Here is a 26,123-nt window from a genome sequence, read left to right on the forward strand (position 1 = left end):
CTGTCCATAATTGATGTGATCTGGGCCGTCGGATGGTTGAGGTGATCTGGGCTGTCGGATGCGCATTTGGTAAATTCGGGGCGTTTGGTAAATTTGGGAAGAAAAGTAAGTTCGGGCAAGCTTCTAAATTCGAGTCAATCCACACCCAATGTTTCGAACGCCTGACCTCCCCACCACGAGCCATGTGCACTAACCACTACACCCTCATGCGTACGTTGAAATATAGGCGATTCAAGTATGTCATATTGTAAATGTGAGCCGATTAGTAAATTCGGGGCAAATTTGTAAATTCGGGGCAACCTCATATGTGACTGTCCATAATTGATGCGCGTCGCCTTTTCCTCCTCCACCATTGATCCCATTTGACATTGCCCGTGTGATATAGTGATGAGGCCTACCCTACGGTTCTCTTGGGTCTTTTGAGTCTTGAGGTAAGATCTCTTGTGATTGTTCCTACGAAACTCTCTCTCTCTCTCTCTCTCTCTCTCTCTCTGCCTGCGCACTGCATTTTTATGAACTGACGCAGCCATACCCAGGTATCACCGAGTTGCAGTTTTGAAGTTGTTCTGTGTGCCAACGGGGCTGGTGATTTGAGCTTTCAGTTACTTTGTTGCATAGGTCGATTCATGCTGTGTAAGCCATGGCCACTCCCAAGGAGGCTTTTGACTTCGTCTCAGAGCGCAAGGAGCAGCTGCGGAAGGTCTTTACCGAATTTGAGGCTAAGAAATTCAGCCTCGGTCGCATTGGTTCTACATGGAAAGATATAGAGGAGCACTTCAAGGAGATTGAAACCTGCTTAGAGAAGACCCATGAAGCCTACAAGGCAAAAGAGAAAGCCTTTGAAGACCGAATGAAGTCAGTCCAAGCAGAGCTTGACAAGCTTGACGCAGAAGTGTATGCTAAAGAGCAGGCCTCTGTGTCCCGTGTGCAATCCCAAAAAGATGCTGCGGTTGCTGCCATTCTTGAACAAAAACGCAAGCTTGCTGATGACAAACGCAAATGGGACGTGGAAAAGCAAAGGTTTGAAGCAGGAGGCCGTGCTACAGGTGTGTCTGAAAAGGATTCACAGTTCAAGAAGGATTCTGCTATTGTAAAAACGTCCACTTCTACCAAGGATATACATGCTACCAAGATCAGTGCAGGCAAGAAAACAGACACCAAGGAACGTTCCACACAAGTTGAGAAAACTCCTGCACCTCCTAAGGTTCATAGAGAGCCTCGTCCTAAGCTGAAGAACATCTGTCAAAACATGGATCCTGATGGCTTTAGAAAGTTCATTGTTGAAAATCAGAAGGACTTGAAGACACTTCAGGAAGAAGTTCCATCTGCACTCAAGCTGTGCAGTGATCCTGCGCAGCTTGTTCTTAAGACACTTGAAGGCTATTTAGACATGGATGAAAAAGTCAAGCAGGAATTTAGTAAAGATGATTGCTTTTCCTGCACGATGCTTTTGGAATGCCTCTCAGAGGTGCTTGGAGACAATCATGTTGTCTCTGGCAAGGTTAAAATATCTGCTAAAGACTTCTCAGACAAATTGAAGGCCATGCTGAAGCTGGAAGGTCAAATTGGTTTTAGTATGCTACTTGTGGGCCGTAGTTTTCTGCAATTTGTAGCAACTTTTGGCTTGTCAAGTGAATACAATCAGGACGAGCTTTGTGATATTGTGGCAAAAGTAGCACGGCACAAGCAGGCAGCTATAGTTTTTCGCTCACTTCGACTGTCTGGCAAGGCTCCAGGTTTGTTGACTGACCTTGATACCGTCTTTATTGGTGAGATAGATTGAATGTCTGTTTCTTTCATGTTGCAGCTGCAGTGTTAGGGTCCAACAGAAATTTCTTTGTTTTGTTGATTCTAGATTAGCTTTCATTTGGAATGTAAGTGAGTATTTGCATTTTCTAGCACTATTCAGCGTTGACCCTATGTTCTCGACAGCTCTTGCGTAGGCTGGGAGTGTTTCAATTTAATGATCGGGCTCAATCTGTTTTGCGTTCATCCTTCTGTGTGGATTAACATGTCTCTTAGCTTTATTGTAAGTCTTTCGATTACTTTTTGTCTAAATTTCGCATTCATATTTTCTTAGTTCGACTTTAGCTGCTTCTGTCTCCTGTTAAGCCATACTCAGCTGTAGTCTTAAACCCATAGAACAACAACAAAAATTGAGTATGTCATGTGAAATAGTGCTGGACATTCTTTATGCAATATTTATGATTGATATTAGTTTTCCATTGCCTTACGTTTAAACTGGGCTCTCCACACCAATGTCTTGAAGCTTGACCCAACCCCTTCTCAGAAAGGCACAAGCACACGTGTGTGGCAATGCAAATATTGTGGGGAGCAGTACACTAGCACCATTACTCTGGTAATCAAGCATTTGACAGGCATTGGGTGGACAAGCCCTTCTTTTTTGGGTTATGTGTCACTCTTCAAAAAAACAGATTAGGGATCGACATGCCAAGTGGTCTTGGGTCACGTGCGATCACAAGAAGTAAAAAAATTTATGTGGCTCTTTATGATTCTTTCCTTGAGTGATGATACTGAACTCTGCCAAAGAGCTCTGATACCAATGTAATGTGCAATGGAAGTGAATGATGGTGTATGCTCAGGATGAGTGCTCAGTTTGTGCCTAAGGTTCCTTTTACTAAAGGGGAGAGTGCCCCCCTTTACTTTATGAGAGATTGTGCCATAGACCAAAACAAGAGAATGCAAACTGTGGGTGAAGGTGCTCTGTGTGTGTGTGTGTGTGTGTGTGTGTGTGTGAGAGAGAGAGAGAGAGAGAGAGAGAGAGAGAGAGAGAGGATCGACACCAGATGGGGTGACGGTGGGTCCCAAACCCAGGGCCCCGCTCTCTATTGCTAGAGAGGTATTTGCTTTAGATTGCACAAAGTTGGGTACAATGGTTCTAGATACGGAGACGCTCGACAACGATGACGATGCTCGCGGTAGATGCTGAGACTGCGAGGCTAAAGGCTGAAGTCTGAAAATGCTATGGGTGCTGGCTGAGAACTGGGGCTGTGAGGAGGCTATGGGCTGATCTGCTATCGTCGATGCCGACGATGGCTGAAAACAGAAAAATGCTGGCTGCTCCGAGGGCTGAAAACTGACCGTTGAGGTTCTATTGTGTTGATGGGGTGCTGACGGCGATGATGAGGCTGAAAACGCTGGTGAGGCTGATGCAAAAACGCCAAGGGCTGATGGTGCTGATGATAACGGGTAGTGTGCTGCCAAGGAATTGCTGGGTACTTGTCCTGTTGGTACTTGAGAGGTTCTCTACTGCTCCTTTGCCTGATAATTATGCCCCAAAGCGTGCTTATATAGGTGTCTAAGGCTAGGTTGAGCAGCATGCCAATAAATTGATTAAATAAACTGCATGATAAGAGTTGCTTCACGCGCGGTAGGAAAAGGTTCACATGTGGTGAAAATGCTTATGCTTGGTGCTAGGTACTGATGCTAAATGATAATGGTTTGTGCAATCAAAGGGTATGCAGCTACTTAAGTGGCTGGACATGCACGTCCTGCGTACATGCTCACAAGGGTGCCATACACTTCCTAGACTGACCTAAACCCTAGAATAGGAGTTAGATGCGCACGTGACACCCGAAGACTAGTCTGTGACCTTTCTTGAACCGCATGGTCAAGACTCGTAGCGGTATGAGACCTCCACCAATCAAGAAGGTGAGCAAGTTCCACCGACGGATCGTCCCATGAGCCCCTTTCCTACCCCTCCCTCTTTGCCACCAAATCCCATGGATGCTATGATGTGCATGACAATGGAGATGATGATGCAGCATGACGAAGCTTGACGATAGGAGCGTGCCGACGGAGAGGAGGCATGTCACCGAGAGCGTGCGGAGGCACGTCGACTAGAGCGTGCGAAACCAGTGGAGCAAGAGGAACATCGATTGTCGGCCGAAGCCGAGGCTCATAGGCATGAGCGTGAGGCATACGTTGCCGAGAAATTTGCGGTCTTGCCAGGAGCATGTGTCACAGCACGACAACGTCGAGGCCCATAGACGGGAGCATGAAGGTGAAGTCGAGGCGCGCAGGCAAGAGGGCAACCATGCGTGTTCGCATCACCACCTTGGCGGTGCAATCCGATACCTCTTCTTTGGAGCCCGATTATGAAAAATTTGCCAAGACTATCGTGGAGACGACCAACGCCTCACGGACGACCATTGAACCAATCCCTGAGAAGATTTTCTTAAGTATGACGGTAAGATGGATGCTATTGTCATTTATTCTTGGTTGCATCAATTTACATTCTATTTTGCGGTTGTTAAAAAGTCTGATAATAACAAGGTTCTCTTGGCTTCCATGCATCTCACGGGTGATGCAATCACTTGGAAGGATGAGAGGATGGAGGAGGAGGAAGCCCACAAGGCTGCCCATTCTGAGTCTCTCCTCGTTCCCCCTCTCGAACTTAGTTGGGATGTAACAAACTTGGACACCCCAAGTCAAGATTCTACCGCGACACAATAGAGATTGTCACAAAAATACGGAAGCGTAAACTGACTTTTAATTGTACTTCAAATACTCAAGAGAATTGGAGAGAGAGAGAAAGCTTGACACTTCATTGGGGACCAGAGATGGGTTGGTCCCACCCCATAAAGAGAATATCTTTATTACTAAGGGAGAATCTTTACAAGCACAAGAATGGGGCGAAAGCCCGTCCTCTATTCCTTCTTGGCCTTCTTCTGCTTCTGACTGAGAGAGAGTAGAAGAACTGCTCTCTGACTACTGAGAGGATCTATCCTCTTCTGCGAGATTTTGGGAAGCTCTCGTAGGGGAGAGTCTACCTTCCACAAAACTCATCGGAAGCTCTCACGAATGAGGGTCTATCTTCCGCTAACTGTGCCACTTTGGACGTAATCATTCCTGCAATTAACCAACCACAGAAACATGCAAAACACACACACACACACACGCTTGCTGTAATTTTCTGCACATAACCAGAAATTGTTACCTGAGCGCGTTCCAATGCCAAAATGGAGGTCCTTTTCGCGATGGAAATGCTCCAAACTTGGTGTGTGTGTAGAGTAGGTAGTGGGGAATGAGATTCTATTAAGACTTTGCTGAAATTCACCCTAATACAAGTGACTAGGGGCTGAAAACAGGGAATTTACAGCAGCTAGACAAGGGAGAAAGAGAGTTTTCTACTACTGTACGCGATGAAACTTCTCCCAAAGCTGCATGCAACCATGAGAGGCCTTGTTCTAGGTGATGGGTGCTCAGAGGCTCCACATACACCACAAGGTGCTGCTCTCAAGCTTCAATGGAGAGCTTCACTGCGTAGAGGATGGTCAACTTGGGGGGGGGGTAGTGCACTGCCAACCTGAAAATGGGGGAGTAGGGCCTCCTAAATAGCCATCAGGGAGAGGGGGCGCTAGGAAGAGAGAGTGAGAGTGAGAGTTTGCATGGGAAAGTGTGCCAAGTGGCACACTTACTTTAAATTTTAAAAACCATTCAACTTTTGACTTTAAAAATCCTATGCTAGTTAATGAAATGTGCAATTAAGTGCACAACTGCACACATAGATGCAACAAATGAAAACGTTAGCTGCTCCCTAGTGCATTGTCATGCTAGCAATGCTCTGGCATTACCTGTTCGCACTTGTCCGGCCATTTGGTCCAGCGCAAATCATTTAAGAATAATTTTAACTAACTTATCCTAAGGCCGTAAAATAATCAAGCGTTAGGGTTAATAGTCTAAGGACCCCATCTCATTCCTGTGCTTGCACTAGCGCGCGTAATTTTCTGAGCGTGAAATCTGAGGCTACTATCTACCCCTTCATTGAAGACCCGATTTCCCAATCGCTAGGGCTTCAGGGTATTTTCTGCTAGGGTCTCCCTGAGGTGCACTGGCCCAAACTTGGGCGCACCTGAGGCCCCAGAACTGCTAAATCTATTCTGATGTGCACACAACTAATTAGATAATTCTTTTCTCGTAAATAAATTAATTATTTACAAAGTCTGACATAGTTACATCCCTCTTGGTTCTAAACAGTTGACCTCAACTGTAGAGCGTCAACATAACTGTGCAAGATGTTTGGGTAGTCCTTAAGATCGGACTCAGTCATCCATAAAGGAGTGTAATTCTTGAACTTAACTAAATACTTTCGATGTAGACTCCCCGACTTGAGTTGTCTCTCCGAGTGGTGTATTATCTGTTCAGGTTGAAGGATTTCCTCAATCTCTTCGACTTCCGGAGGATCTTCTTGTACTGGTGCCACTGGAGGAGGTCCAACATATGGTCAGAGGAGACTGACATGAAAAGCATTATGGATGCACCAGTGAGAAGGCAAATCCAATCTGAAAGTCACGTCATTGACTTTATCTGTAATTTTGAAAGGGCCGTAAAATCTATGGGAAAGTTTGACAACTTTCCCTTTTCCGACCCGCTTTTTCAATCTAGCTTTCTCAAACTGAAGCAGGACATATTGTCCTTTTTCTAGATTGAGATTCCTTCTGTGCTTGTCTGCTTTTCTCTTCTGTTGCTCTTGAGTACGAAGAATCGCTTGCTTTACTTGTTGATGGGCAATATCAATATTGCGCACAAATTCATCTGCGGCAAAGATGTTTTCTTTGGTCACCATAATAGGAAGTAAGAGTGGCTTCCCATAAATAATTTCGAAGGGAGCTTTACCAGTTGAGGAATGTACGGTATTATTATATGCAAACTCAACTATTGGTAAGTACTGTTCCCATTCGGATTGTCGTTCCGAAACATAGCACTTGAGGAGCTCTAAAACAGTGGCATTAGCGATTTCGCTTTGACCATCTGTTTGAGGATGATAAGCTGATGAAAAATCAAGCTTAGTTCCCAAGTTTTCAAACAATGCCTGCCAAAATAGACTAGTCATGCGGGGATCTCTATCACTGACAATAGTCTTTGGCAATCCATGGTGTTTAAAAATCTGAGCTAGAAATATTCTAGCCATGTGATCAGCTTTGATCGTCTTCTTTACTAGAAGAAAATGTGCTTGCTTACTGAATCTGTCTACTATAGTCCAGATTGCATCATTTCCATTCTTGGATCGAGGAAGATCCGTAATAAAATCCATGGCAATACTTTCCCATGGCGTGTTAGGCACAGGGAGCGGTTGAAGCTTGCCATAAACTTTATGTCTGTCATATTTTACTTTTTGGCAGACTAAACACTCACGTACATGTTTTCCAATGTCCGCACGGAGTGTTGGCCAAAAGAATAACCTTTCGAGGGCACTAGTGGCGGAAGCAATTCCCCGATGCCCGGCATAAGGAGAATTATGGACTTCATCCATCACCTTCTGTCGTAAGGGCTGAGCTATGCATATTGCTTGTTGACGATAGAGCGTATTATCCTTAATGGAATAAGGTGGCCTTGAGTGACCAGCTTGAAGATCTGCCCAAATTGTGGTGAAGTCTGGATCTTGAGGATACATCTCGCTGAGAGATTCTAGTTCCTCATGATAAATTGTTGTTAGTGCATTGATCTTTGGACGCCTAGAGAGAGCATCTGCAACTGCATTCTTCGTTCCAGAAGTATGTAAAATCTGAAAATGGAACATTGAAAGAAAGTTGGCCCATCTCATCTGCTTTTCTGATAACTTTCGCTGTGTAAGAAAGTAGCGAAGACTTTGATGATCTGTCTTGATAATAAAATCAGCTCCTAATAGATAGTGTTTCCAAATGGAAAGAGCATGAATTACTGCCATTAGCTCTTTCTCGTATATGGAGACATGCAACTCTGCATCTTTAAGGCGCCGACTTTCATAAGCTATCGCGTGACCCTCTTGGTTCAAAACTACCCCTACACAATCTCCAGATGCATCGCAGTATACCTCGAAAGGTTTGCGAAGATCAGGGACGGTGAGAACAGGTCCGTGATTGAGTAGATACTTAAGCTTTTCGAAAGCTGGTTTTTGTCCAGACCCCCAATGGAATGGAATCCGCTTCTTTGTCACGTCATGGAGGGGACCTGCTATCGCGGCAAAAGCTCGAATGAAACGCCGATAATAAGAACAGAGGCCAAGGAAACTTCGTACATCATGTACTGTAGTTGGCGTAGGCCATTCTACAACTGCTTGAATCTTATCAGGGTCCATTCTCACCTGATTGTGAGATACTATATGGCCCAAATAGTGGATTTCTTTTAGAAAGAACTCACTCTTCTTAGCATTCACAAATAATTTGTGTTTGCGTAATTCTTCAAACACTAAGGCGAGATGCTTATAGTGTTCGTCTTCCGTCTCTGAGAAGATTAAGACGTCATCAAAGAAAACGCCTGTGAAGCTTCTATATGAGTGGAAGATTCTATCCATCATTCTGTTGAATGTGGCTGGTGCATTAGTGAGTCCAAAGGGCATCACTAAGAATTCATACAACCCGAAGGTTGTTCTAAATGAAGTCTTATGCACATCCTGAGGAGCTATGCGGATTTAATGATAACCGCTCTTCAAGTCTATACGACTAAAAACACTTGCTCCTTGTAACTTGTCAAGAATGTCGTCAATCCGAGGGATTGGAAATCGATTCTTGATTGTGATCTTGTTTAGAGATCTATAGTCGATGCACATGCGGAATGTGCCATCCTTTTTCTGTACTAGCAAGACAGGTGAACAATATGGAGAAGTACTAGGCCTTATTAAGCCCTTCTCCAAAAGTTCGTTAACCTGCTTGAGAATTTCTTCTTGCTGCATTAGACTAACTTGATAAGGGGACTGATTTGGAGGAGAGCTTCCTGGGATCAAATCAATTGTATGATCCTCAGGTCGAGGAGGTGGGAGTTCATTTGGAAGTTCATCTGCAAAACAATCTTTATAACTTTCTAATAACTTAAGTCTTTTTTGCTCTAAAGAGGAAGAAAGTTGTGAAACAGACACATCTCTCTCTCTTGCAAAAATCAAGTACGTTGAAACACTCTTTTTCATTTCTTTCTTGATGGCAATGTGATTGGCGATAGGGATACGCCAATCACTTGCATCTGCAAGTACAAGATACTCCTTTCCTTTATGAGCAAAGGAGGAGTAGAGTTTGAGTTCTGCCCTTTGAAAGCAGATTGTGCTTGAATAGAAACTCCAAAACGATTGGGCTGCAAGTTCAGGTCATCAGCTAGCTTGGTAGAGATGAAGTTGTCTGTACTGCCAGGGTCAAACAAAATAAGAGCCAGTGGGTTGTTGATGCTACCCCATGCTTTAAGAAGAGCTCTTTCTTTTCCATCCTTGGTTGTATTTCCCTGTACATCTGGGACTGCATTGGAAGAGGGTGGTTGCGGAGGTTTGGTAGGACAATCACCCTTCATATGACCAACTTGTCCGCACTTGAAGCATCTTCCTTCACTAATGTAGGTTTGCAACTCGGCAGGAGAGAGGTATCTCCCTTTCTTGGGCTGATTTGGCTTTGCTTCTGCTTCGGAGGCGGTTCTTTTCTTCCTTTGAGAAGAAGAAGTAGAGGTAGGCTGCTCATGGAGAGCCTTCTGCTTGGCATGGTAAGTGCTTTGCTCCATCTTCCTGGGAGTACCCTTGTCATGTATTCCATCAGCTATGCGGGCTGATTCCATAAGTATTTACAAGTTACCTCGAGGGTAAAGCTTCATAGCCTTTTGCAAGGCTTCATGCAATCCTGCTTCAAACTTGCGCATCTTTTCCGAATCGTCAATCTTCTTGAATGGAGTGACTTTCAAGAGAACGTCCCAAAACCTATCCACATAGCGTGGAACAGTTTTGTTCTCCGACTGTGAAAGTCGATCCCATTCTTTCTTTACCTCTTCCTCATAGTTTGGAGGAAGGAACTGTGCGTAGAACTCCTTCTTGAAAGCAGTCCAATCTTGGTGTTTATGATCTTCCAGGATAAGGGTTAACCACCAACTGCTGGCGGTGCCTTTTAGGTACATACTAACATGGCGAAGCTTGGATCTTTCTTTAAAATTCCCTTCAGCAAATGCAACTTCGAATTGGCGGATGAAAGCCAAAGCTTTGTCATTATCACGCCGCCCATTGTAGGTGTCGAATTTCACATCTTTGTCTTCGGACTTGAATGTTTTCTGCCCGTGGTGCTTCTTCTTATGGTGCTCCTTCTTTCTATGCTTAGACTCCTTATGGACAGGAGTCTTTTCCCTTGAATGCACTTCTTGCTGCAGCGGGTCGTCCAAAAACATGTCCTCTGGAGCGACGATGTCATCTAGATCCTTCATGAAAGAGAACTGAGGGGAATTAGGGGGATCTTGCTCTTGAACCTTTGGGTTAAACCGCACATGACGTTTTGGAGGTTTCCTGTGCCTCTCGTGCATGCGGGAGGTTCCAATCAAAGGATCTTTCCTTGGTTCTGGCGCCTTTGGGTTCTGCGGGATTTCTCCCGACCCCATCGGCATTTTCTCCTTCCCTTTCTCAAGAGTATGGAGAATCTTTTGGACTTCTGGATGGGAGAGAGCTTTTTGCAACTCTTCCACCTGCTGTTAAAGGAGAGAGAACTCTATCTCGCGTCCTCCCATTTCTGCAGTCTGCCAAGAGTCGTCAATCCCTTAAGGAAGAGAGATGACCTTGTTCTGATACCACTGTCACAAAAATACGGAAGCGTAAACTGACTTTTAATTGTACTTCAAATACTCAAGAGAATTGGAGAGAGAGAGAAAGCTTGACACTTCACTGGGGACCAGAGATGGGTTGGTCCCACCCCATAAAGAGAATATCTTTATTACTAAGGGAGAATCTTTACAAGCACAAGAACGGGGCGAAAGCCCGTCCTCTATTCCTTCTTGGCCTTCTTCTGCTTCTAACTGAGAGAGAGTAGAAGAACTGCTCTCTGACTACTGAGAGGATCTATTCTCTTCTGCGAGATTTTGGGAAGCTCTCGTAGGGGAGAGTCTACCTTCCACAAAACTCATCGGAAGCTCTCACGAATGAGGGTCTATCTTCCGCTAACTGTGCCACTTTGGACCTAATTATTCCTGCAATTAACCAACCACAGAAACATGCAAAACACACACACACACGCTTGCTGTAATTTTCTGCACGTAACCAGAAATTGTTACCTGAGCGCGTTCCAATGCCAAAATGGAGGTCCTTTTCGCGATGGAAATGCTCCAAACTTGGTGTGTGTGCAGAGTAGGTAGTGGGGAATGAGATTCTATTAAGACTTTGCTGAAATTCACCCTAATACAAGTGATTAGGGGCTGAAAACAGGGAATTTACAGCAGCTAGACAAGGGAGAAAGAGAGTTTTCTACTACTGTACGCGATGAAACTTCTCCCAAAGCTGCATGCAACCATGAGAGGCCTTGTTCTAGGTGATGGGTGCTCAGAGGCTCCACATACACCACAAGGCGCTGCTCTCAAGCTTCAATGGAGAGCTTCACTGCGTAGAGGATGGTCAACTTGGGGGGGGTAGTGCACTGCCAACCTGAAAATGGGGGAGTAGGGCCTCCTAAATAGCCATCAGGGAGAGGGGGCGCTAGGAAGAGAGAGTGAGAGTGAGAGTTTGCATGGGAAAGTGTGCCAAGTGGCACACTTACTTTAAATTTTAAAAACCATTCAACTTTTGACTTTAAAAATCCTATGCTAGTTAATGAAATGTGCAATTAAGTGCACAACTGCACACATAGATGCAACAAATGAAAACGTTAGCTGCTCCCTAGTGCATTGTCGTGCTAGCAATGCTCTGGCATTACCTGTTCGCACTTGTCCGGCCATTTGGTCCAGCGCAAATCATTTAAGAATACTTTTAACTAACTTATCCTAAGGCCGTAAAATAATCAAGCGTTAGGGTTAATAGTCTAAGGACCCCATCTCATTCCTGTGCTTGCACTAGCGCGCGTAATTTTCTGAGCGTGAAATCTGAGGCTACTATCTACCCCTTCATTGAAGACTCGATTTCCCAATCGCTAGGGCTTCAGGGTATTTTCTGCTAGGGTCTCCCTGAGGTGCACTGGCCCAAACTTGGGCGCACCTGAGGCCCCAGAACTGCTAAATCTATTCTGATGTGCACACAACTAATTAGATAATTCTTTTCTCGTAAATAAATTAATTATTTACAAAGTCTGACATAGTTACAGAGATTCACTTCAAATTATTTCAGAGATCACAAGAGAGACGACATGGCTGAGCTGAGTTCGGTACGAAGAGGTATTGGCCCCAAAGACTGGCTCCCCTTTCGGTATTTATTTTTATATTAATCTTCCATTACACCTGTCATTGGTAAACTTCGGTTGCATTGTCAGGGGTATTTTGGGCACGAGGACTTTTACAGAATGCCCTTGGAAGGTTGTGATGTCCTCCTAGGAGTCCCTTGGTACCATAAGAACAACACCATGGTCGATTATCGGGCGAAGAAAGTGACATTGACAAATCAAAAGGGCCGAAAAATTGTACTTGATGTGAAACTGAAGAGCGAGTCTGTCCCTATTGTATCGGCTTTGGCCGTTTCCAAATTAGTGAAATCCAGTCTGTTTGTTTACTCGTTCTATTTGAAAGAGTTAAATGATGAACACAGGACGAATATGTATAAGGTGCAGCGGAAGTGAATGTTGAACTTTGCTCAAGATGAGTGCTCCGAACTGTGCTTAAGGGTTCCTTTATTTACGGAAGGGAGAGCCTTCCGGTTATTTAGTGAGAGAGTGCAATGATCACAAACAAAGTGGGTAAACACTCTGCATGAAGGGAGAGAGAGAGAGAGATAGAGAGAGAAGAAAACAACACCAGAAAAGTTGTCAAACCCTCCTTCGAAGGCCCCACTCTCTATGGCGAGAGCGGTCTACTATTGATTGCACAAATCTCTACAATGCGATGGACTTGCTGACGATGTCGACGACGATGAGGACGAAGACGAGACGACTAAAATTTGAAAACACTAAGGGCTGAAATCTGCAAATCTTGTATCTGCTGAATTCTGACTCTATGTCGGAGACGACATCGATGACGACGACTATGCGCTGAAAACGCAGATGCTGAAATCTGCGAATAGCGGGCTGAATCTACAAACACTGGCTCAGGGCTGATCTGACCGTGCGGTGAGGATCTGGGGGAAGGTGAGATTTGCGAGGTTTGGGGGCTGTTCTGCGGTGTCTATATGCTGAAAACTGACACTGAAGCTAGGGTTGAATCTGTTGTGGGGAATCTGCAAAACGCTAGGCTCGCTTGTTGTTCCAAAAACGCTCGGTTGATCTTCTTTCTTGATGCAAAAACGCTAGGAAGATTGTTGTGATCTGCTATCGTGTTAGGTGTAGCGGAATGAATGTTTGAACTTTGCTCAAGATGAGTGCTCCGAACTGTGCTCAAGGGTTCCTTTTGTTCTTATGGAAGGGAGAGCCTTCCGTTCTTAATGAGAGAGTAATGATCACAAACAAGTGAATGGACACTGTGCGTGCAAGTGTATGAGACTGAGAGATAGAGAGAGAAGAGAATACGACACCAGAGACGTAAAACCCTCCTCCAAAGGCCCCACTCTCTATGGCGAGAGCGGTCTACTTATGATTGCACAAATCTCTACAATGCTTGGACTTGCCGACGATGTCAACGACGATGAGGACGACGACGAGACGGGCTGAAAAATGAGAATGCTAAGGGCTGAAATCTGCAAATCTTTATCTGCTGAATTTTGACTCTATGTCGGTGACGATGTTGGTGACGACGACGCGACGACGCCGCGCTGAAAACGCAGATGCTGAAATCTGCGTTTTCCGGCTGAAACTGTAAACCTTGTGGAAACTGACCGTGTGGCGAGGAACTGCTGCGAGAAGGTGAGATCTGCGAGGTTCGGGACTTTATCTGCGGGTGCTAACTGTTGGAAACTGAAAACGCTGATGTTCCTTGATGTTCTGTCGCGGTAAATCTGCAAAACGCCGGGGTTGATCTGCAAATCAAAAACACTAGGGCTGAAATTCTTCTGCTGTCGCCGGTTACTCTGCAAAATGCAAAACGCTAGGCTGATCTGGGGTTCTGCTGTCGCCGGAATCTGTAAGTGCAAATCGCTAGCTGATCTGGTGCTGAAAACGCTAGGTATTGGCTCTGCTCCAAAAACGCTAGGTCTCTTAGGGGGGGTTCTGTTGAGAAGTTGCCTGTTGAGCGCATGCTCTTGCTGCCTCTTCTGCCAATTAGTGCTAGTCTAGGTTTGCTTATATACAAACTTACTCAATTTGCCCTACCTACTTTCCAACAAAAGTCACTTAAAAATAAATGTCAAAAATAGGTAAAATAGGCTAAATGCATTGGAAAATTCCCCTGAAGGATTCTGATGGTTCTTATGGGAATGCTTATGATTATGCTGTGTGCAACTAGTGGATATGCATCTACACTAAGTGACTGGGCATGCACGGTCTGCGAACAGACTCACAAAAGTGCCAGATCACTTCTAATCTAGACTGACTGGACTGACAGAACCCTTGTTATGCTGTAGCTTGTCCACGGACACACATGGTTGGATGTGTCACGTGACATCCCCTCCTTTTCAAAGTGAGGTACTGGTACCGAACTGTATGGCGTCGAGGGAGATCGCCAATAGCATCCGGAATCCTGGAAGGGACTCTTCGCCGGCCCACTCTGATGTGTGGGTGCGGTACTTGAACTTCATAAAGGTCTGCAAAGTCTTCTTCTTTGGGCCGCGCCGAAAGCGACACAAAGTCTTTTGAGTTTCCTTCGATGCTTCAACTTCGTCGAGAGTCATGCTTCTTTCTTCTTCAAGAATCTCTATGGTTGAAAATTTCTGAAACCATTTCCAACACAAAACCATGAACATACCTATTCCATGTAAAGTGAGTGAAAAAATTTCGTCTTCCTCAAAGACTGTGCATGCAATGTAGATGAACAAATAGACGGAGTGCCAAACCGTTCACCACATACACGCAAACAATGATATCGAATCTTTCTCTTCTGATCTAAAGCAATCAACAGTGGCAATTCACAACGGAAATGCCCATGCTTGGTGCTCATACTTTCATGTGCTCTTTTTACAATTGTGTCATGCCAAGGAAGAGACATGGAACGTGACTTCCTTACATGCATATTGTTCAGCTTTTCATGAAAATCCGCATACATTTGTGCTCATTCATGAGTGAAATGTGCTCAACGTACAATATGTCATGCCTAGGAAAAGGGATCACATAAAGACGCTGACTAAAATACAGGAAACGATCACGAATGAAACACTCGAACAATGCGTGCGTATCAATCATGCAAACACACAATACTTCCTGTGAGGGTTCTGTGGACCTAGGCTCGAGAGCCAAGATCGATTCTTCATGATTGATCGAATCTGCAACGAGGTTAGCTTTGCTAGAACAAGCATCCACTAACACATCATCGTTGTAAAACAATCACATCATCTTCGTGCAACTCATCATGCTTGTGGGAACTCACATCTTGATCATGCAATTCATCATGCTCATCATTATCATTCAAATCATCATGCTTCTCATTGTCATTCAAATCCTGTGTGCCATGCTTTGGAGAAAAAGAGACCGAGAGAGTCTCCTTCTCCTGAATCTGTTCAATCTTGTCCTGCACATTAGCAATAAGAGAGGGAGAATGAACAACTTCCTCTCCACGAATGACAATGGGAGAGTCACTTTTGGCATTGAGAGTGAAAGTGTTAGCCTCCCAATCAATGAGAGGGTTATGCTCACGAAACCATCGAATGCCCGAAATCATATCACATCCTGAGAGAGGAGAGACTAAAAATTTTCTTTGGAAAGCAGCTTGTTGAACTATAAACAACACATTAAGACACGCTTGCGTGATGAGAGAGTCCATACTGGGAACAAAGTCAGAGACCTCGAGAGTAGATTTCTGACTAACCTCTAGGCGGGCTTTCTCAACAAGAGAGGGACTGATCACATCATGCATACTACTTGGGTCAAACAATATGACAAAACGGTGCCCCGTCATATGACCATAACATCTAATGAGAGAATCATCAATGGGAGGGTCAGGAGAAACTTGGGGCACACTCGTGTTATCAGTAATTGCATTGACAGAGGAAGTGGGTTCTGTGGAGTCTTTAGATTCATTCGATTCAAGCTTAGGACATGTTCTTTTTATGTGACCCTTAATGTGACAATGAAAACAACGACCTTCCTTAGAATAAGTGCTTTGCTCTTCCGAAGTGATGTATCCTCCTACAATTCCTTGTGCTACATTTTCATCTGGAGTGAGCTTAGGTTTAGCAATTGTGTTAGCCTTACCCTTACGTTCATTGGAAGAATTCTTTTCTGAGAGACTGTTGGAAGATTGGTTAGAAGAGTTACCATTCTTACCGTTTTGAGGGTTCTGAGAAGTCTGCGAGGTACTTGTGGAAGTCTTGGTCTCCTGAGTCCTTAGGCTTTCCCTTGTTGTGCTTCATCTCCTGTGCGAGAGCAATCGCTACCGCCTAGTTGAGATCGATTGGATAGAGCACCACGACATCGTACTTGATATACTTGTCCAATCCATAAAGGAATGCCTCCTTGCGTTCATCATCCGACTTGCGTAATTGGGTACCTAGCTGCAAAACACAATTAGGAATCGACACGCCCAAGCGAACTTGGGCTCGTGCGACCGCAACAAGCAAAAAAAATTCTTGTGATTCTTGTGGTTCTTTCCTTGAGTGATACAGAACACTGTCAAAGCTCTGATACCAATGTTAGGTGCAGTGGAATGAATGTTTGAACTTTGCTCAAGATGAGTGCTCCGAACTGTGCTCAAGGGTTCCTTTTGTTTTTATGGAAGGGAGAGCCTTCTGTTCTTAATGAGAGAGTGTAATGATCACAAACAAGTGAATGGACACTGTGCTTGCAAGTGTATGAGACTGAGAGATAGAGAGAGAAGAGAATACGACACCAGAGACGTTGTAAAACCCTCCTCCGAAGGCACCACTCTCTATGGCGAGAGCGGTCTACTTATGATTGCACAAATCTCTACAATGCTTGGACTTGCCGACGATGTCGACGACGACGAGACGGGCTGAAAAATGAGAATGCTAAGGATTGAAATCTGCAAATCTTTATTTGCTGAATTCTGACTCTATGTCGGTGACATGTCGATCACGACGATGCGACGACGACGCGCTGAAAACGTAGATGCTGAAATCTGCGTTTTCCGGCTGAAACTGTAAACCTTGCGGAAACTGACCGTGTGGCGAGGAACTGCTGCGGGAAGGTGAGATCTGCGAGGTTCGGGACTTTATCTGCGGGTCCTAACTGCTGGAAACTGAAAACGCTAATGTTCCTTGATGTTCCGTTGCGGTAAATCTGCAAAACGCCGGGGCTGATCTGCAAACCAAAAACGCTAGGGCTGAAATTCTTTTGCTGACTCGCCGGTTGCTCTGCAAAATGCAAAACGCTAGGCTGATCTGGGGTTTTGTTGTCGCCGGAATCTGCAAGTGCAAATTGTTGGCTGATCTGGTGTTGAAAACGCTATGTATTGGCTCTGCTCCAAAAACGCTAGGTCTCTTAGGGGGGGTTCTGCTGAGAAGTTGCCTGTTGAGCGTATGCTCCTTCTGCCTCTTCTGCCAATTAGTGCTAGTCTAGGTTTGCTTATATACAAACTTACTCAATTTGCCCTACCTACGTTCCAACAAAAGTTACTTAAAAATAGTAAGTGAAAAATGTCAAAAATAGGTAAAATTGGCTAAATGCACTGGAAAATTCCCCTGAAGGATTCTGATGGATTCTGATGGGAATGCTTATGATTATGCTGTGTGCAATCTGTGGTGGCTGAAAGCGCTAGGTTACCTGCCGGGGAGTCTTGCTGAAAAGGTGCTTGTCATGTGACACATCCAACCCTATGTGTCCGTGGACAACCTACATCATGACCAAGGTTCAGTTCAATCAAGTCAGTCTAGAATAGAAAGTGATTTGGCACTTTTGTGAGTGTTCGCAGACCGTGCATGTCCAGACACTTAGATTAGATGCATATCCTCCGGTTGCACATAGCATGATCATCAGATTACAGTCAGAACCCATCAATAGCGTTTTTATAGTGCATAGACCTATTTTCCCTATTTTTGACATTTTTTCACTTATTATTTTTAAGTGACTTTTGTTGGAAAGTAGGTAGGGCAATTTTGCTAAGTTGTATAAATAGAAACCTAGCGCTAGCACTTTCTGGCAGAAGAGGCAACAGGAGCATTGCTCAACAGACACTTCTCAAGCAAGAACCATCAAAGCCCAGCGTTTTGAAGGCCCCCCACTTCAACGGTTTTCAAGCACCAAGCCAGCGTTTTCAGCCCATGACCTTGGCGATCTTCAACAGCCTTATACAGCGCTTTTGCAACCTCTGCACCGGTGTTTTTGACCCAGCCAGGCTAGCGTTTTTACAGCCCTGCAGATCAGCATTTACAGCCATACAGATCAGCGTTTTCAGCCCCCCTGCAGATCAGCGTTTCCAGTCTTTTGGATCAGGGTTTCTCAGCAGTAAAACCAGCAGCAAGGCAACATTTTTCTTCAGCAATAAAACAGCAGCAAGGCAGCGTTTTACTTCAGCAGTACGACACAACAAGAAGAAGCAACGTTTTCAGCATTCAAAGCCACAGCAACAGAAGGAGGTTCGTCGTCGTTGTCACCGTCGTCTTCGAAGCATTTAGTTTTCAGCCATAGTCTCGTCATCGTCGGCACCACCGTCGGCCTCGACATAGCACCACTTAGGTTTGCATTTGCATCTTGTACCCGATTGTGCAATCAATAGTAGACCACTCTCGCCATTGAGAGTGGGGCCCTTGGAGGAGGGTTTGACAACTTCCCCGTGTCGTATTCTCTTCTCTCTCTATCACTCAGTCTCATGCACCTTCATTCACAGTGTCCATTCACTTTGTTTGTGTCCATTGCACTCTCTCACTAAAGGAACGGAAGGCTCTCCCTTTCGTAAGTAAATGGAACCCTTGAGCACAGTTCGGAGCACTCATCTTGAGCAAAGTTCAACATTCACTTACGCTGCACCTTACAGTGCTCTGTTAGACACTTGGTCCCTGTTGCCAGAAAACACTAGCTTGATCATGTTGTGTGCAACCAGAGGATATGCATCAACTCTAAGTGCCTGGGAATGCACGGTCTGCGAACAGACTCACAAAAGTGCCATAACACTTCCTAAGCTAGGCTAATTGAACCCTTATCATGAAGTAGCTTGTCCACGTACACATAGGATTAGATGTGCACGTGATATCCCCTTCTTTTCACCCACTCTGATTCGTGGGTCATGCGATACTTGAACTTCAGAAAGGTCTGCAATGCTTGCTTCTTTGGGCCGCGCCGAAAGCGACACAAAGTCATCTGTGGCTCCTTCAATGCTTCAACTTCGTCTATACTCATGCGTCTACCTTCTTCAAGAATCTCTGAGGATGAAAATTCTTGAAACCACTTCCAACACAAAAACATGAACAGACCTATTCCATGTAAAGTGACTGGAAATATTATAGTCTTCTTTAAAGATTGTGCATGCAATGTAGATGAACATTCAGACGGAGTGCCAAACCTTTCATCAAACACACACAAACAATGAAATCGAAACTTGTCTTTCTGATCTAAATCTATCAACTGTGGCAATTCACCATGGAAATGCCGATGCTTGATGCTCAATCCTTCTTGTGCTCGATCTGAGATTATGTCATGCCAAGGAAGAGACATGGAATGTGAATTCCTTGAATGCAAAATTTCATCTTTTCATGAGTAAATCGTGTTCATCGTACCATATGGCATGCCTATGAAAAGGGATCACATAAGGACGGTGATTAAAATACAAGAAACCATCACGAATGAAACACTCAAACAATGCGTGTTGACTAATCATGCGCACACATAGTACTTCCTGTGGGGGTTCTTGAGACCTCGACTCGAGGGCCAAGATCGGTTCTTCGTGATTGATCGAATCTGCAATGAGGTTAGCTTCATTAGACAAAGTATCAACTAAACCATCATCCTCGTGAACAATCACATCATTATCATGCAAATCATCATGTTTGTGAATAATCACATCTTTATCATGCAAATCATGTGTGTCGTGCTTTGGAGAAATTGAGAGAGTCTCCTTCTCTTGATTCTTTTCAATCTTCGCTTGCACATTAGAAATGAGAGATGAAGAATGAACAACTTCCACTTTTGGCATTGAAAGTGAACGTATTTTCTACCCAATCAATGAGAGGGTTATGCTCACGAAACCATCGAATGCCCAAAAGCATATAACATCTTGAAAGAGGAGAGACTACAAATTTTCTATGGAAGGACGCTTGTTGAACAGTGAACAAAACATCAAGGCACTCTTGCGTGATGAGAGAGTCTATACCTGGAGCGAAGCCCGACACCTCGAAAGGAGATGTCTTGCTAACCTCCAAGCGGGCTCTTTCGACAAGAGAGTCACTAATCACATCATGCATTTTGCCTGGGTCAAACAATATGACAAAACGTTGACCCTTCACATGACCATAACACTTAATGAGAGACTCATCAATGGGAGGTACATGAGAAACTTGGGTCACACTCGTGTTCTCATTTATTGCATTGACAGAGGATGTGGGTTCTGTGGGTTCTTTAGATTCATTAGAGTCAAGCTTAGGACATGTTCTTTTTATGTGACCCTTGATATGACAATGATAACATCGACCTTCCTTAGAAGAAATGACTTGTTCTTCCGACGTGATGTATCCTCTTAAAATTCCTTGTTTTGCCTTTTCATCTGGAGTGAGCTTAGGTTTAACAATTGTGTTTGCTTTACCCTTAGGTTCATTTGGAGAGTTCTTTTCTGAGAGACTAGAGGAAGATGGGTTAGAAGAGTTACCATTCTTACCATTCTTACCGTTCTGAGGGTTCTGAGAAGTTTGAGTGGTACCTTGAGAAGTCTTGTTCTCCTTCGGCTTTCCCTTATTGTGCTTCATCTCCTGTGCCAGAGCAATCGCTACTGCCTTGTTGAGGTCTACGGGGGCGAGGACTTCGACATCTAACCTGATATAGTCGTCCAACCCGAAAATGAAAGCCTCCTTGCGCTTATCATCCGATTTGCGTAATTGGGTATCGAGCTGCAAAACGCAATTAGAGATTCTGAGAGAAAGACATAACTGACAAACCATTTTGCTTGAGACTGCACCAATCGTCCTTCAATTGTGCGAGGTATTGAGGTGGCATAAACCGTGCCTTGAGCTTGTCTTGGAAGTCGGCCCAATTGAAGGAAAGGGGCGCATCTTCGTTGGTTGCCTCTAGGTGCGTTGCCAACTGTGCCTCTTGCCATTCGTGGTACCAATTAATGGCATCACCGGCAAGGTTCATAGCTGCCGTCAAAACCTTGCTATTTCTTGTCTTCTTAGTTGTCGCAAAATAAGCATTAAATTGATGCAACCAAGAATGAATAACACTAGCATCCATCTTACCGTCCTGAATGTCAACTTCTCGGTGACGGGGTTATTGGAGTCCGAATCTCGGCTTGCGCCACTTGATGAACCACCAACATCTTTGGCCGGCTCGGGTTTCGAGGTGAGTACCTGTAGGACCAACTCTTGCATGCGTTGGTCTCTCTGCGCTTCACGCTCTTACTCCAAGGCTACCCTTGTTTCTTCGGCCGCCAAGCGCGCTTGCTCGCGCTCACGCTCCAAGTCGGCCTTTCTTTTTTTGCGTTCGCAATCCAATTCTGCTTTTCTTTCTTCGGCCGCCAAGCATGCTTGGTTGCGCTCACGCTCTAAGGCTGCCATTCTTTCTTTGCATTCTCGATCCAATTCTGCCTTTCTTTCTTCACGCTCGCGCTCCAAGGCGGCGCGTTGTGCTTCTTGTCGTATCATCATGTCCATCATCGTCTTGACCAAAGCCTCCATAGGATTTGGTGCAATCCTTGGCGTAGATGGGGAGGGGGGAGGGTCGGAAAAACCTCCTGGTGGGGAAAATTCTTCTTCGCCACCTCGATGCTCATCACCTCTATGCGAAGTATCCATTCCGCTTCGGGTGATGACCATAGACTGAAGTCTTGGGTTCTTAAGTTCACGAGGAACTTGGGTTCTTGTGGTTCTTGGTTTCTTGGGGTCTTGAGGGTCTTGAGGTTCTTGAGGTTCTTCTTGGTTTCTTGGGTTCTTGAGGGTCTTGAGGTTCTTGAGGGTCTTGAGGGTCTTGAGGGTCTTGAGTTCTTGAGGTTCTTCTTTAGCTTGCAATCTGTGCTAGAGAAGAATCTTCTCTTACCCGAGCTCTTCTCTTTCCCGCGGGCGTATCCCTTGGCGGCCTTGCCCTCACACCAAGGTTGCTTTTTCCCACCTCATGTCGATTGGCCAGCCGCTAAGTGCACGGTCCGCTCTCAACGAGTGAAAAGAGAAACAAAGGGAGGCTAGACAAGCCCTTCTTTCTTGGTTTTCCTGTCACTCTTCAAAAACATGATTAGGAATCGACACGCACAAGGGGACTTGTGTTACGTGCGACCGCAACAAGCAAAAAAATTTCTTGTGGTTCTTTCCTTGAGTGATACAGAACATTACGAAAGCTCTTATACCAATGTAAGGTGCAGTGGAAGTGAATGTTGAACTTTGCTCAAGATGAGTGCTCCGAACTGTGCTCAAGGGTTCCTTTTACTTACGGAAGGGAGCGCCTTCCGTTCCTTTAGTGAGAGAGTACTTCACCCTACTGCTCTGCGGTGTTGTTGGTTTTAAAGAAAGACGGATCTTGGAGAATGTGCATTGATTATAGAGCTCTCAATAAAATCACCATCAAGAACAGATTTCCGATTCCGAGGATTGATGATATTCTTGACAGATTACAGGGATCCTCTTGTTTCAGCAGGATCGATTTGAAAAGCGGATATCATTAGATTTGAATCACAGCGGGAGATGTCTACAAGACAGCTTTTTGGACGAGCTTCTGTTTATATAAATTTTTGGTGATGCCTTTTGGCCTTACCAATGCTCCAACGATTTTTAACCGAATGATGGATAGGATTTTCAAAGAGTACAGATCTTTTGTTGGCACTTTCTTTGATGACAGTATAGTCTTCTGCAAGGATGAGGCAGAACATAGACACCATCTGCCTACAGGTCTTTCAGGCATTGCGAGATCACAATTTAGTAATCAATGCCAAGGAGAGTGAATTTTTCTTACCGGAGATACGCTTTTTTGGACACATCGTTTCAGCAGAGCAGGAGTACAGATGGACCTGGCCAAGAGTGAGACTATACGTGATTGGCCCGATTTGAAGAATGTTCATGAAGTAAGAAGCTTTTTGGGCTTATGTTCTTACTACCAACGGTTCATTAGAAAATTTGTAGAGGTTGCTTCCCCTTTGCATATTTTGACACAGAAAGGAGTCCTTTTCTGTGGGGACCCATAGAGGTGACTGCCTTTCAGACTTTGAAAGAGAAATTGACTACAGGACCAGTTTTGACTTTGCCGGATTTGCAAAAGTCATTCGAAGTATATTGTGATGCTTGTAGTCGTAGTCTGGGTGCGGTCTTAATGCAAGAAGGCCATGTCATTGCCTATGAGAGCCGATTGTTTTCAAGGCCGGAATCGACAACAGAGATTTATGAGAAAGAGCTTTTGGCGGTTTTCCATGCTCTTACTTAGTGGTGACATTACCTACTCGGAGCCGATTTTTATGGTCTTCACTGACCACTTTTTGTTATAGAAGCAGCTTTCGGAAAAGTAGATGCGGTGGGCTAACATCTTGTCACAGTTTCACTTCCAGATTGTCCATGTACAGGGACAAAAGAACTTGGTGGCAGATGCTTTGTCCCGGAAGCCGTTAGTCGTGGCTATTTCTGCGATTCACAATAGAAGCTTTGAGGACATGGTCGATCAATACGTCACAGATCCAGATTTTTCAGATGTATTCACACGAATATAGAATGGGGAGGTAGTAGCGGGATATTCCATACGGGATGGCTACTTGATGAAGAAAACGATGTTGTGCATTACACAGCCGTTGAGGGAAAAGGTTCTAACCGAATGCCACTGTCCACCATTTACGGGTCACTGCGACATTGATACCACCTTGAAAGGTGTGGAGCGTTACTTCTTTTGGGGCTGAGACTCAAGAAGGATGTGGACGATTTTGTACGTAGTTGCTTGGTATGCCAAAAGGTCAAGTTTGACATGCATAAAGCACAGGGATTGTTACAGCCTTTATCCATTCCCACCCGCCCATGGGAAAGTATTGCTATGGATTTTATTTTCGATCTCCTGAAGACACAGAGTAGGCACGACGGTATTTGGACTATTATTGACAGATTTAGCAAGCAAGCTCATTTCATTCTAGTGAAGAAAACAATCAAGCCGGATCATTTAGCGAGACTGTTCATTGCCCAGATATTCAGATTCCATGGCATGCTTGAGACAATAGTCTTTGACAGAGATCCCCTATTCACGAGTTTGTTTTGAAGGGCTATTTTGGGAGAACATTGGCACACGGTTGCAGTTCTCGTCATCTTTCCACCCGCAGACAGATTGGCAATCTGAGATTGCAAATTCAGTCGTACTGGATTTAATGAAGTATTACATTTCTGATCAGAAGACTCAATGGGAAAAGTTTTTGTCCTTGGTGGAATTTGCCTACAATAACACAATCCACTCTTCGACGGGGAAGGTGCCATTTGAGATTATTGAAGGTGCTACGAAGGTTCCACCCTTCCTAAGCACGAAAGATAAGATTTTTGAAGCCGACCAGTACATGAGGGACTTGGACACTGCTTTTGCCAAGGTCCGGGAGGCTTTAGCAAAGTCTCAGGAAAGACACAAGAAGACAGCAGATTGACACCGTTGCGATTTGAAATGAAAGGAAGACGATTGTGTCACGTGCACATCTAACCCTATGTGCATGTGGACAAGCTACTTCATGACAAGGGTTCAGTTAGCTTAGGAAGTGTTCTGGCATCTTTGTGAGTCTGTTCGCAGACCGTGCATGTCCAGACACTTAGAATAGTGGCATTTCCTGTGGTTGCACACAGCATGATCATCAGATTCATCAGGAGCATTTTACAGTGCATAGAACCCATTTTCCCTATTTTAGCCATGTTTCACTTATTATTAATAAGTGACTTTGTTGGGAAACTGGGTAGGGCAATTCTGGTAAGTCAATAAATAAGAAAAGCTAGCGCTAGCACTTTCTGGCAGAAGAGGCAGCAGGGACCAAGTGTGGCAATGCACCTTCTCAGGAAGACCCCTGGCAGGAATTCCTAGCGTTTTTCAATCATCGACAGCCTAGCATTTTCAGCATTGCAGATCAGACCAGCGTTTTGCAACTTGCAGATCAGCCTGGGGTTACCATATTCATAGCAGATTCCCTAGCGTTTTTACAACAGACAACAGATCAACCCAACGTTTTTGCATTTGCAGACTACCATCAGCGTTTGCAGATTCCCGGCGATAGAACCATTCATTGCATCAGCGTTTTCAGTTTTCAGCATTTAGACTCCGTACCGCAGCCCCCAAACCTCGCAGATCTCACCTTCCCGCAGTAGATCCTCGCTGCACGGTCAGATCAGCCAGCGTTTGCAGATTCAGCCCGCTATTCGCATCTGCGTTTTCAGCACATCGCAGTCGCGTCGATACCTCATCGCTATCGTCACCGACATAGAGTCATAATTCATCAGATACAAGATTGGTAGATATCAGCCCCTAGCGTTTCAGATTTCAGCCCGTCTCGTCGTCGTTATCGTCGTCGACATTGTCGGCAAGTCCATTGCATTTAGACCATTGTACGAGGATTGTGCAATCAATAGCATAGACCTCTCTCGCCATAGAGAGTGGGACCCTTGGAGGAGGGTTTGACAACATTTCGGTGTCGTATTCTTCTCTCATTATCTCTCAGTCTCAGCTCCTTCATTCACAGTGTCTTCCACTTTGTTTGTGATCATTTGCACTCTCTCATTAAAGGAACGGAAGGCTCTGCCTTCCGTAAGTAAAAGGAACCCTTGAGCACAGTTCGGAGCACTCATCTTGAGCAAAGTTCAACATTCACTTCCGTTGCACCTTACATTGGTATCAGAGCTTTGATAGTGTTCTGTATCGCTCAAGGAAAGAACCACAAGTTTTTTTTTTTTGTTTTGCCTGTTGCGGTCGCACGTGACCCAAGTCCTCTTGGGCGTGTCGATTCCTAATCGTGTTTTTGAAGAGTGGCAAGAAACTCAAGAAAGAAGGGCTTGTCCAGCCTCCCCTTGTTTCTCTTTTCACTCATTGAGAGCGGACCGTGCACTTAGGGGCCGACCAATCGACGTGAGGTGGGAAAAAGCA

At 44.8% G+C, this 26,123-nt stretch overlaps 1 protein-coding gene across 2 annotated transcripts in view; it reads left to right on the forward strand.

Annotated features, from left to right (window-relative positions):
• The first annotated feature begins 311 nt into the window (after positions 1-311).
• Positions 312-26,123, forward strand: part of LOC147435230 (uncharacterized) — a 44,253-nt gene continuing 18,441 nt past the window's right edge. Inside the window, exons 1-2 of one of the 2 annotated variants that reach the window (XM_086488320.1) lie at positions 312-431; positions 619-1,736. In XM_086488320.1, the coding sequence (XP_086344446.1) occupies positions 641-1,736 (1,096 nt within the window). In that variant the 5' untranslated portion in view covers positions 312-431; positions 619-640. Of the gene's footprint in view, positions 537-618; positions 1,737-26,123 lie in introns of both variants that reach the window. The other variant, XM_086488319.1, reaches the window with a different exon arrangement.

Source organism: Adiantum capillus-veneris, chromosome 18 (assembly GCF_014529385.1).
Source record: "Adiantum capillus-veneris isolate H3 chromosome 18, ASM1452938v2, whole genome shotgun sequence".
Lineage (NCBI taxonomy): Eukaryota > Viridiplantae > Streptophyta > Polypodiopsida > Polypodiales > Pteridaceae > Adiantum > Adiantum capillus-veneris.